This window comes from Carya illinoinensis, chromosome 13, assembly GCF_018687715.1.
Source record: "Carya illinoinensis cultivar Pawnee chromosome 13, C.illinoinensisPawnee_v1, whole genome shotgun sequence".
In the NCBI taxonomy this organism is placed as follows: domain Eukaryota; kingdom Viridiplantae; phylum Streptophyta; class Magnoliopsida; order Fagales; family Juglandaceae; genus Carya; species Carya illinoinensis.
The window spans coordinates 12176589-12189783 of record NC_056764.1 but is presented as its reverse complement, the minus strand read 5'-3'; the positions used below and the strand labels follow the sequence as shown (position 1 = coordinate 12189783).

The 13195-nt window shown below is 37.9% G+C and overlaps 2 protein-coding genes across 3 annotated transcripts; both read left to right on the top strand.

Annotated features, from left to right (window-relative positions):
- Positions 1–1170: 1170 nt before the first annotated feature.
- Positions 1171–4478, top strand: LOC122292396 (BTB/POZ domain-containing protein At5g60050). Of its 2 annotated transcripts, XM_043100733.1 has the most exons (3): positions 1171–2175; positions 3178–4131; positions 4252–4478. In XM_043100733.1, exons 1-2 carry the CDS (start codon positions 1552–1554, stop codon positions 4126–4128), a joined length of 1575 nt encoding a protein of 524 aa, XP_042956667.1. In that variant the 5' UTR covers positions 1171–1551; the 3' UTR covers positions 4129–4131; positions 4252–4478. The 2 variants fall into 2 exon arrangements, with proteins under 2 accessions (XP_042956667.1, XP_042956666.1); XM_043100732.1 differs by having other exon boundaries at positions 3178–4478.
- Positions 4479–4898: 420 nt separating this feature from the next.
- Positions 4899–12977, top strand: LOC122290954. Its single transcript, XM_043098615.1, has 4 exons — positions 4899–7625; positions 7799–8139; positions 12032–12401; positions 12645–12977. The coding sequence occupies exons 1-4, from the start codon at positions 7242–7244 to the stop codon at positions 12975–12977; spliced, it is 1428 nt and encodes a 475-aa protein (XP_042954549.1). The 5' UTR covers positions 4899–7241.
- The last annotated feature ends 218 nt before the right edge of the window (positions 12978–13195 follow it).

Here is a 13195-nt window from a genome sequence, read left to right as displayed (position 1 = left end):
TATAAATTTTTATGATTATTTTTATATAATATTTTTGTAGTTAAGAGTATTTACCATATGAGAATTGTGAGGTGTTCACTTTCACAAAACTCTTATATTATTTTACTCATTATAACTTTTTTAAATTCTTATATAAAATAAAATAAATAATTTAATTTTTTTAAATTTTAATATAAAAATAATATATTTTAATAATATTTTATTCAATTTATCTCATAAAACAAACGAATTACATTCCAAAAGATTGCATAAAGTTATCCCAACCGCCCCCACCGTTTGCAGACACTTTCAGAGGTTGCCATGGCCCAGACATCGCGGAGGGTTCACTGGCAGATGCCCCTTCTGTTTGCTGGTCCAGAAACAGCCAGCAACATTTACTCGCAGCTCAACCAAAAAAAAGCACCAAAAAAGATAATGACCCCAAAATAAATTATTAAAAAGACATCATGAACACAAAATAAAACATAATTACTTGAACTAATCCTATTTCTCTCTCCAATTTAATGAACAAGTTGATTTAGTTGCACAAATAGATGGATTGACATCTTTTATTTATTTATTTTTTTAACCAATTTTAGAGTTTAAAGTAGGAGAGAAATAATCACGAAAAATAGTAAATAGATACTGTCCATTATATTGAAAGTAGTTGAGTAAATTTCTTAGTTAACAATAAATGTTTAAATATCTATTTCATTTACATATCTCTATTCTATTTTTCATATTTTTAGTATATGTAAACATGAAAGGCAATTTTATTTACAAGTCATTAAAATTTTCTTAAAAATCAAATTCAACTATTTCGAAAATATATCCTCCATATCAATTTATAAAGATAATTTATTTTTAAAATATTATTATTTATTGTAAATTTCATAGCCTATATAATCAGTCTTAGCTAATTAGTTCTTCCTATTTTAAATCGGTGAATATGATATATATTTACATCATTTAAATAAAAAAAATTCAATAAAATAAGATTTGATCATATTTTATTATTTAAATAACAAAAATAATGTGCTCTATTGACCAAGTTAAGAATATAAACGATAAACAACGATACCTCCCCAACATATTTTATGATACATATTATAGAATAAAAATATTTTTATAAAATAATATAAATTTTATTTAAAAAAAATAATTCTCATTTTAAAGCATTGTTGGGGTAAAGGATTGGAAAGTATCATTTTTCATAAACAGAAATCGAAAGGAGCGCTTCCCACCTCCAGTACGCTGTAATAATGAAAGGAAGCGGCAGAGCAAGCAAGGAAAATGCAGATGCACGTGGAACCAAATGATCCCTTCCCTCTACCACCCTCCCTTCCCTCTAATTTAATCATTCATACCACCTCACAGATCCAACTCCTCCTCACACTTTCTTCTTGGATTCCCCTTTCTTCCTCTCTCTCTCTCTCTGACCTTAGTTTTTCCAAGAAAACTTCTGTTTTGGCTTTCTTGATCTCTTACTGCGCTTGATATCGAGTTCTTGCTTTCTTAAATTTCTTTGTGTGGCTGTCTGTGGGGTGTGGGTTTGTCGCATTAAGGGCTTCAATGGCGGCCGAAAACGCATTGAAATCCAGGGAGGTCTCGACGATGATAAAGCAAGGCTTCATCTCTGTTCCAACGCTGTCCTTTTCACCCTCAAGAACAACGGCTACAACGACGGCTACGGCAACCCTTTCTAGGGTTTACTCTCCCACTTCCTCCCCCAACTCCAAAACCCTCTCTTCCCCTCCACCATCCCCATTCTCCTCGTCCACTTCCGCTCAGACCCTGACTCGGCCGCCTCACTCCCAGACCCTCTACGACATGATGTCCGAGGAGCAGCACCGGGAGTCCAAGCTCTCCGAGGAGAAGCGCCGGAAGCTCCAAGACCGCGTTTCTAAACTCCTCGACAAGGCCCCGTTTCGAGACGCCGCCGGCGACGTGAGGCTCTCCGTTGTTGGTAGGGACGGGTTTCGCGTCTCTATGGACGTTCACAAGAGCGTGCTCGCCGAGAAGAGCCGGTTCTTTGCTGAGAAGCTGAGGCGGGACCGTGGGGTGGCCCACTCGGTGGAGATCAGCGATTGTGATGACGTGGAGGTCTACGTCGAGGCTGTGGTGTTGATGTACTGTGAGGACTTGAAGAGGAGGTTGATGGGAGAGGAGGTGTCCAAGGTCTTGGGTTTGCTCAAGGTACAAGGCTTCGTTTCCCTTTTCTTGGCTTCGTTTCTTACTAAAAATGTTATTCTTGTTCCCTGTTTCATGGTTACTGTTACTATCAATCTTTTGTTACGTGGGTGGCGTTTTGGCATGATTATTGTTTATAAGTACTTTATTCTGGGTGCTGAGTTACTGTAGCAAATTTGAGGAAATGAGATATTGACCTTATAATTTACTTGCCTTTGAGTTTGATTAGATTTGGCGTTGGAATATGTTAACTGGCTGTACGTTTTAGCTCTGGTTATATGATGTTCTTTTTCCCATATTGATGAGAGTCGAGACCCATTCAGGTACTTGAAAAATGTAGTGGAGAGGATAACTCTGAAAGTTTGGCTACCGGATCTTAAGTTTTATGATCCATCAGAAAGAAAGTTTTAGCGATCTTAAGTTTTAGGGACTGAAATCTTGAATGCAATGAATCAGAAAGAAAGTTTCTTGGCGTAGGCTATGTTTAGTTAGTGAGGTGATGATCACCTCATACTAACTCACTACTATTCACAAACTATTCACTACTTTTTTACTGCTATTCATTAATTTTTTTACTACTATTCACAAATCATCTGAGGTCACCTCAATATGTAAGTGGAGCATAGTTTCCTCAAGCTTTTCTTGTTAAAAACTAGGACACCTAGAAGATAGGATTCAAATTTAGGTTACTTCTATTACTTCTCTAAAAAAAAAAAAAGGATTCAAATTTAGGTTACTGTTAAATTGCCTGGATTTCTTGGAAAGAAGAAGAATGTCAAATATGGGTACTATGATACTATCTATGTTCTCTCTTTCTCACTGGTCCACATACCAAATGGTGATAAGCTCCAAACATTTTATTGATCATTACCAAAACACGACTATAAGAATCCAATATTTTGTTTTGGACCAGTTAAATTGCTTGTAGTGCTATTGCCTGCATATGGGACTGTAACATTTCCCTTTTGATTCCTCTCCTCTGAGTTTGCCGTAGTGAAATATTTGTAGGTCTCTGCAGCTATCATGTTTGATGCTGGGATTTTATCATGCTTGGAGTATTTGGAAACTGTACCATGGTCTGAGGATGAAGAGGAAAAAATCATATCTCATCTCAATGAACTTCAGCTTCGTGACTCTGGTGCTGAAGTTCTGCTGAGAGTATCATCTGAACCATCTACTTCTACAAGATCTGATGACGTGTTCTTGAGATTGCTGACTGGTGTTCTACAAGCAAAAGATGTAAAAGCTCGTCGAGAAATGAAATCTCTAATTTCTCGTTTACTTAGAGAAGATGCCACAAATTTTAATGATAGGCTTGATGTCTCTAAGGATGTACTTTATCATCTTTGCCATAGATGTCTTAGTTCTCTTATCCTATGCTTATCCGAAGCTACTTGTGTGGATGAGAAGCGAGACCGAGGGGCTTTAATGAGTGAAATAGCTCGAGAGGCTGACAATATGCAGTGGATTGTGGATATTCTAATTGAAAAAAAAGCGGGAGACGAATTTGTGAAATTATGGGCAGATCAGAAGGAGCTTGCAGTTCTCCATTCAAAAATCCCCACCATTTATAGGCATGAAATTAGCAGAATCACTGCACAGCTTTGTATTGCTATTGGGAGAGGACATATCTTGGTGCCAAAAGAAACCCGCTTTTCTTTGCTGTCCACATGGCTGGAACCGCTTTATGAAGACTTTGGATGGATGAGAAGGGCTTCTAGATCAGTTGATAAGAAGCTGGTTGAGGATGGATTGAGTCAAACAATTCTTACTCTGCCATTGCCGCAACAACAGGCTATCTTGCTTAATTGGTTTGATAGGTTTCTTAGCAAAGGAGATGACTGCCCCAATATTCAGAGGGCATTTGAGGTTTGGTGGAGAAGAGCCTTCATCAGACAATATGTGGCTGATCAGGATTCTTCCCAGTTGCAAATAACTGTTTGTGACTATCAAAATTGAAAGGTATGTCGCCCAGGTCAAAAAAGTCTAGGCCTTGTTTGTACATTTTCTTTTTCTTTTAGCTGTCTGTCAAATTTTGTTTTCCTGGTTTAATCCATTTTCTGGATTTGTCTGTAAAAAAAGAAAAAGAAGAGCGGTTAAACTCCACCAACTGCGAGGGAATTCAGTAGAGAAACTGCACAACTTTTCTGTGGCTATTGGTATGAATTTACCGTCTTGCTCTTGAGAGAACATATATTTTTGCTTAAAGATGAGGAAGGACTGTAATCTATTCAAAGAAATTGGTTCGTACCGTGACAAGAAACTGCCCTATATAAAATATAAATTTGTATGATCGATTTTTCTTATTAGAGTGCATTTGTGGTAGGGGGTAAAAGAGCTTTGATAAGACTACGTGGCTAGAGTTGGGTAATTCCGGCAGCAGATTATCTTTTGTGAAAAGAGTAAATTATCCAAACTGGAGGATATCCTAACCAAGTCTAGAAGGTCCAAGAACACCTGTACATTACAGTGTTTATAAATGTATGTACATAGGTAGGTCTCAATGTGCACCTTTCATTGAGTTTGACTGTTAAATTCTTAACGTTTTAAAAGGCGATATTAAAGTGCATTTGTATGATCGATTGAGTTTGACTGTATGATCGATTTTTCTTATTAGAGTGCATTTGTGGTAGGGGGTAAAAGAGCTTTGATAAGACTACGTGGCTAGAGTTGGGTAATTCCGGCAGCAGATTATCTTTTGTGAAAAGAGTAAATTATCCAAACTGGAGGATATCCTAACCAAGTCTAGAAGGTCCAAGAACACCTGTACATTACAGTGTTTATAAATGTATGTACATAGGTAGGTCTCAATGTGCACCTTTCATTGAGTTTGACTGTTAAATTCTTAACGTTTTAAAAGGCGATATTAATCTCATTTTTCTTTAGGAGTCGACTATTAAAATTGTATATATATATATATATATATTTTTATTCATTTTAAAGGTCACATATTTATTGAGGCACATATCGAATCTTATTGGTACTTCTGGGTGTAAGATATAATTTTTTACAGTTTAAAATGCTGCAAAAATGCAAAATGTAATAAGAAGTGAAAAATGTAAGTTTGCTTGGAATTATATAATTGAAGCCAGAGACTCATGAAGTCCTCCTAGTTGCTACAAGCTTCCTGCAAAGTACAATTGTAGAGCATATGAGAGGATCACAAGGCTTCCTTTTAATCTTCAAGGAGCATTTATTTAGGGAGAAGCTACATGCCGGAAATTCCATTCTACTCCTACATGCATGATAAAGTTTTTTTCTACACCTATTTTCCCCCCTTTTTTTCTATTGTTGGAAGGCGACCCTATTGATAGGGTCTCTCTGGGTGCCATGTCCTTAATAACTAATCTAATAGATTTTCAAAGCCTGTTGATGGTTTGATAATTTCAAACTTGAGATTGCGAACCCGAGGAAGCAAGATTTCTCTAAATTCTTCATGAATAATTTTAATCCATTGGAGTGCTTGAGCTTTTTAAGAAATTGTCTCAATCTATCAAACCATAGAGCATCGCTAATTCTAAGCTGGAATTCAAGGCTAGCTCTTTGTACTCCTACTCGTTCAAAAGATTTGGAGTGTCAATGTCAGTCCCCATCAGATTTTTGCATCCTCTCGAGACAAGTTGTTTAAGCCGTGTACTAGAAATCGTTATATTATTCAATTGGTTGCATTTGCTTAGCTCCAATTTTTCAAGTACAGGAAAACTAGCAAACCGATCTTGAAAAACTTTTTGTCATCTCAAATCCTCAACCAAAGGGCAGCCAGAGATCAGATTCCTGGTTGTCCGTATATCAATGACGACTTGTAGCCGACCCATAGGTACGAGAAAGTTTTTGCAGATGTGGAAGCTTTATATAAATGCAAGATTTCAACTTACACCCATATAACCTTAATCCAGTTAGTGTCTTTGCAGCAAAAAGAGACCGGGGCAAAGTGTAATGTATGTTTTTCACGACGACAAGTGGAGATCTAGCTCTTTCAAGTGGTTTTCGACTGCCCAATTAATCCACTGATCCATATGAATTAGGGCCAGTTCTAAATCATAAGAGGTAACACGAAGAACCAATTTACGTATACTTGGTTTTTGCTCGAGGTGTCTCTTCAGAGAATTGTCAATGAAGTCCTTAAAAGTTCTCATTCCTCAAATCCAGATTTCCCTCTTATTGAATCTTGTGTTGATCAAATTTCAAAAGGGAATCCGCATGATTCATGCAAGTCACGGATTCTCTGCTTTGTAAATCAATTTGTATAGCACTTTCCTTCTATAGTTGTGTATTTCTTAATTAGCTACTGCCATGTACTATATTAAGGCTAGTTGTAAAGGAAATTAATACAAGAGTATTTTTAGCCAAACTCTGCGTAAATTCTATATGCTATTAGAAGGTTAATCTCTCATGAGAACATGAAAGCCTTTCCCAACACCATGTCGTCCAGTGTCAATACCACTCCTCATTCGATGCCGCAAGGCTCCAACGCTGCGTCTGAGCTTCTACTCGTTACTATCAACACTTCCAGCCAATTACCTTACAAACTTACATCTTCAAATTATCCTTCCTGGCGTGAAACTTTTCTAACCATCCTTATTGGTTATGATCTGATGAGATATTTGGATGGCACTCTTTAGTGTCCTCCCACACCTACTGCTGGTTCTTTTGCATTTGCTGTGGCAAGCTATGCGCATTGGTACCGACAGGACCGGTTGCTGCTCAATGCCATTTCTTTGGTTTCTAAAGCCGTTATGCCTCTCATTGCCATGACAACCACAAGTCGCAATGCTTGGCAGCATCTAGCCCGTCTATTTGTTAGCAAATCTTGGGCCCGTATTATGCAGTTAAAAGAGGACCCAACCCTTATTCAACGGGGTTCCTGCATGGTGTCTGATTTTCTTCATGCGGTCAAGGTGATCGCTAATGAATTGTCCTTGATTGATGCCCCAGTTTCGGATGATGATTTAACGTTGGCGTTGTATGTTCTTAATGGCCTTGGTTTGGATTTTCGTGATATGATGGTGCCTATTTGAACGCATGATACTGCCTTATTTTTGGCAGAATTACATGATCTGTTAATTCTTCGCATGGATGGAAATGCTTCGATGGAAATGCATGGATGGAAATGCTTCGACCCTGTTGTAACAGCCAATTCTTCTCAACGAAAGCCATCCAATAATCGGTTCAAAAACGACAAGAACCGATCCAAGCAAAATTCAAACAACAAATTTTTTTTTCTAAGAAGTCCTCTGTTGTGTGCCGATTTTGCGATCAGCTTGGACACTCAACAAAGAATTGTGCCAAACTTACGTCTTCTCCAACAGCAAATTGCGTTACTTCTTCGGCTCCAAAGAATGGAAAATGGCTTCTCGATTTCGTTGCTTCTCATAATATCACATCTGATTTGGCTAATCTCCATATCTACTCTGAATATGATGGTCAAGATGAGGTTTATCTTGGAGATGGTACAGGTTTGCCAGTCTCTCACATTGGTTCTCCTACCATTGGTTCTCCTTCTCGTTCTCTTGTTTTAATAGAAACTTTGCATGTGCCACTCATTCATAAAAATTTAATCTCAGTTCACAAATTCACTCATGATAACAATGTCATAGTTGAATTTCATCCCTCTTTTTGCCTTGTGAAGGATCGGATGACGGGAATAGTGCTCATGCGTGGTAGGTGTGAAGGTGGAGTTTATCCTGTGGCCCTTCGTCCTTCCTCATCCCAGGTCAATACCATCACCTTGGCTGGAACTCGTGTCTCCTTCGACTGTTGGCATCATCGATTGGGGCATCCTACTCCAAAGATTTGTCGTCACTACTTAGGAGTCGTGCCTTGGCTGTGTCCTCGTCTAAGTCCCTCATGTCCCGTATTTCGTGTCAATGTAATAAATCTCATAAATTGCCATTTAGTCTTACTTCTCTTAAAAGTAATTCTCTTGAATTTCTGTATGTTGATATTTGGGGATCCTTCCCTATTTCCTCAGTTGATATTATCTTTTTCTTGTTGATCATTTCACTAAATATTGTTGGTTTTACCCTTTGCGGATCAAATCTGATGTGAACATTGTTTTTGAACAATTTGCTACGATGGTCGAAAATCAAGTTTCCAAAAAATTAAAAACTTGTACTCAGACATGGTGATGAATTCCTCAAACTTAGATCACTCATAGCTGCCCATGGTATCAGTCAATATACCACTGCTCCGCATACTCCTAAGCAAAATGGCACGGCTGAACGCCGCCATCGACATATTGTCGAAACCGGCATGACTCTTTTACATCATGCTTCCGTTCCCTCTACCTACTGGTCCTATGCTTTGCCATGACAGTTTATCTCATTAATCACCTTCCTACTCTCTTGCTCTCCCTTCAAAATCTCTTTGAAGCATTCTTTGGTCGGGTCCCTGATTATCATAAGTTACGCATCTTTGGTTGCCAATGCTATCCTTGACTTGTTCCTTATCACACTTATAAACTGCAGACCAAGTCTCAATCATGTGTTTTTCTTGGTTATTCCCTGACTCAACATGCTTTCAAATGCCTGGACTTTCACACAAGTAGGCTATATCTTTTTCAACATGTCACATTTGATGAAAATCTATTTCCTTTCAGAAGTGCACTATGTGATGCCCCAACTCCCACATACGAAAACACAGGAATCGTGATATTGAGATAATTACAATACGGGTCACACAGCCAAATAACAAGTGCTAAGTGTGTACACATATAAAAAATGTACAACAAAAATCTCAGCGGATAAATAAAAGAAGTCAACTAAGTACCAAAATTTTAAATATATGATTACCAAAATAAAAGCATTTCAGAAAATTATACAGTTATCTAGCCAAAATAAAGTAAAAGCCAAAATTAAATGGGTAGTGATAGGGTTACCACTCTATTACTACCCATCCACCACTCAAGTGCATTTCAAGTTTTTTTATTTTTATTTTATTTTATTTTAAGTATTTTTTAACATCCTTAATCATTAAGAAAAAATTAAAAAAAAATATAACTTTACTAATATTCATTTCCTTAATCATTAAGTAAAATAAAAAATTAAAAAAAATCAAATACAAAAAGAATAGTAGATAAGTTGTAGTTGAGTAGTAATAGTATCATTTTCCAAATTACATAGCCAAAAAGGGCAACAAATCTCATGATCCAAAAGTGATCACATGTCACTCTTCTGGCGGAGCCAATCTCTCATACTCAATATCTTTTTCTACATCAAAATCTATGATTCAATAAAATGGAACCGTGGGAAAGAATACTACGTGAGATTATAAGTCTCAGAAAGTAACTAATCAAATAACCCAAGAGATAAAAACATATTTAAACAACCAACATAAATGCATGCACATGCTGAAACATACATGAGACCAAAAACCATCACGTTTTCCAAAAATGACAATTTTTCCAAAACACGCTATTAAATACCATTTGCCATTTTTCTAAAAAATGACCCAAACATAAATCATCATTTTCTTAGAAAATGGTCCTTATATCCATTTAACCATAAACCGCCATTTTATCAAAAAATGGCCTAATATATCCATTTATCAGTTATTGTAGGCGGGAATCGCAGACGGAACTCTACCATCACCCTTGCTTACCACCATCTCTACAATGTGCATCGTAGGTGGGAATCGAGACTCTACTACCATCACTGCTTACCACCATCCCTATAGCACTGTATGCGAGAATCATAGGTGAGACTTATCACCATCCCTACCACGTACATCATAGACGAGAATCATATGTGAGACTCTACCACTATCCCTGCTTACCACCATCTCTATAGTTTATTTTTCCTCTCTTTCATTCATTACAAACATACGCAAAATCATTTCTTAACACGAAAATCTAGTTTTCAAACACGACACATGAAAATGCATGCAAACGATATGTTTGATGTCATGGCATATCGCATATTAGATAAAATACACCAACAACAATTCCAAGTGCACAAATCCACAAACCAACTCCACAATAAACCGCAGTCCATAATCCATACTCCTCGAACCTAAGGCCCGGTACGACCAATTAGACTGCAGAAAACATATTAGTGTAGAAATATATTTAAATATAAAGAAATCATTTGAAAAATTACTTATAATGATGAAAGACAACTTTGGAAGATCAAAGGTTCTGCCAAAAGTGGCAGAGCAACGGCGAATATAGATTTTACAAGTGTTAGTTGTGGGTCACAAATAGAGAAATTCAAAGGGGAGGTACAAGAGGCTTGAGTTGGTCATGGAGGGGCTTATGGAGGTCAATAAAGCTGGTGATGGTGGTTGAAGGCCGTGGGTGGTAGCTCACAGCAAATCTGGCCATGTGAGAGAGAGGGAGCCCTTGAGAGAGTGGGGGAGAGTGTGTCAGCTAGGAGTTTCGGGGTGGCATGGGGAGGCTAGAGGGGAGGTTGCCAGTGAGGAGGGGAGGTTGCCAGTGAGGCTAGGAGGTTGTTGGTCATGGTGCTGTGGCTAGGAAATCGCGGACGATAGCGTGGGTCTTGGAACCCGTGGGTTTTGCATGCGTGCATGGGAGGAAAGGCGGCTAGGTGAAGGTTGGGCTCGACGGTGGAGGCTTGCTGGCATGAGGGGGAGCGGTTGAGGTGGGCGGTGGGGTGCATGACGTGAGAGGAAAGGGAGGGTGTCGCACGGGAAGTAGGGGAGGAAAAAGGAGAAGAAGAAAAAAAGAAAGAAGAAAAGGAGAAAAAGGGAAGGAAAATGGAAAAAGAAAACGAAAACAGAGAAAGGAATGGAAAGAAATGAGATCCAATTTTTTTACCTTGGGTCTCAAAACTGATCTAACGAAAAGAATTTTAAAACGAAAATTTACATAAAATAATTTAAACTCAGTGACTAAGTAAAATAAAATAATAAAATCTAATAATAAAATAATTTCAAATAAAGACCAATTTAAATAATGAACAATAATTAATAACAATAAAATACATTGAATTAAATTTCACAGTTAGAAATCATAAAATAATACCACTAAAATCATATAAACTTTAAGACAAGAAAGCCCATAATAATAATAAATTAAACACTTATTTAATTAAAATACACGAAAAATATGGGCTATTACACACCAGCTCTTGCTTTTGTTGTTGTTCCCGCGCCTTGTGCTGTAGGTCCATGAACCTCCTCCTAGCTTTTTCTACTTCTCCTAGCAATTCCTCTTGTTCTGAGTCACCATTTGCCCATAGTCCCTACACCTTCTCTTTGTACACACCCCATGGTAACTTGGGCTTAGAATAACATTTTCTGTCCTTAGCAACTTTCTGTTACTACCAGGCATCCCATTGCCCTAACTTTGAAACCAACTTGTGCCTCTCAGGCCCTTAAGGACTCGCGATGGCATAAAGCTATGGCCGATGAGTTTACTACCTTGGTTTCCCATGGAACTTGGAGTATTGTTCCCAAACCTCCTAATTATAATTTGATTGTTGTAAATGAGTGTTTAGGGTCAAATGCCACCCTAATGGCACAGGGATAGATTCAAGACAAGACTTGTTGCTAAAGGTTTCAATTAGCGCCCTGGAGTTGATTATACCAAGACATTCAGTCTGGTGATCAAACCTACCACTATTTGGTTGATACTCTCCTTGGCTCTCTCGCACAATTGGCCTCTCAAATAAATTGATGTCAATAATGCGTTTCTACATGGTCACCTGACTGAGAAAATATTCATGCAGAAAATTGTTGGCTTCATTGATTAGTCCTATCCGAACCATGTTTGTGCCTTACACAAATCCATTTATGGTCTCAAGCAGGCTCCTCGCTTGATATAATGCATTGCGGTTTGATTTGTTAGAGTTGGGTTCATTAATTCTAAGTTTGATAGCTCGTTGTTCATATTTAACCTTGTCAGGATTCTTCTCTATATGCTGGTGTATGTCGACGATTTAATTCTCATGGACAATCACAGTGAATTTCTGCAACATGTAGTCAAGTCTCTAGTTGACAAATTTTCTCTCAAAGATTTATTTGACCTACATTATTTCCTTGTGGTGAAAGTCATTCCAATTAAGCAGGAGTTGTTCCTCTCTCAGAACTATTTTGTTCTTGATCTTCTCACTAGGTTGAAGATGACTGGTGCTAATAAGGTTCATACTCCCATGTCTGTGTCTACTAAGCTTATACTTGACAATGGTACTGCATGCTGTGATGCTACCGAATACAGACACATGATCGATTCCCTCCAATACCTGTCTCTCCCTCGCCCAAACCTTGACTTTGCTGTAAATCGCCTTGCTCAGTTCATGCATCAACATATTGTCACTCATTGGTAGCATGTTCAACATCTACTGTGCTATGTCAAACAGACCATTCATTTTGATCTCTTGCTGTGATGCCAAATGAATCCAATTCTTCATGGATTCTTAGATGCTGATTGGGGGGGTGATCTTGATGATCGCAAGTCCACTACTGCCTACATCATTTTTATGGGCAACAATCCTATCAGTTGGCGTACTTGAAAGTAGAAGGCAGTAGCTTGCTCCTCAACCAAAGCTGAATATCGGGCTCAAGCCACTGCCGCTTTGGATATTGCTTGGATTCACTCTCTACTTGATGAACTTGGTATCAAGCTATGTGCCACTCCCTTTCTTTATTGTGATAATGTTGGTGCTACCCAACTTAGTCTTAATCCTGTTCTGCATTTTAGGATGAAACATATTGTCATCGATCTTCACTTTGTATGTGACTTTGTTCGTCGTGTTCATTTACATGTTGCTCATGTTCACATAGATGATCAGCTTGCAGATTTATTGATAAAGCCTCTTGCTCGGTCTCATTTCAATCAATTGCAAGGTTAAATTAATGTTGCTGATGGTACCTTAATTTTGAGGGGGTGTATAAGGGGAATCCACATGATTCATGCAAATCATGGATTCTCTGATTTGTAAATCAATTTGTATAGCACTTTCCTTCTATAGTTGTGTATTCCTTAATTAGCTACAACCATGTACTATGTTAAGACTAGTTGTAAAAAAAAAAAAAAATCAATACAAGAGCATTTTTAGCCAAACTCTGT

Coding starts and splice junctions, on each gene's coding strand:
- LOC122290954 (XM_043098615.1), top strand. CDS start 7,242: ATGGATGGAAATGCTTCGATGGAAATGCATGGATGGAAATGCTTCGAC. Junction 7,626..7,798: donor TTATCTTGGAGATGGTACAG/GTTTGCCAGTCT, acceptor TGCCTTGTGAAG/GATCGGATGACGGGAATAGT. Junction 8,140..12,031: donor GATCCTTCCCTATTTCCTCA/GTTGATATTATC, acceptor TAACCTTGTCAG/GATTCTTCTCTATATGCTGG.
- LOC122292396 (XM_043100733.1), top strand. CDS start 1,552: ATGGCGGCCGAAAACGCATTGAAATCCAGGGAGGTCTCGACGATGATA. Junction 2,176..3,177: donor AGGTCTTGGGTTTGCTCAAG/GTACAAGGCTTC, acceptor AAATATTTGTAG/GTCTCTGCAGCTATCATGTT.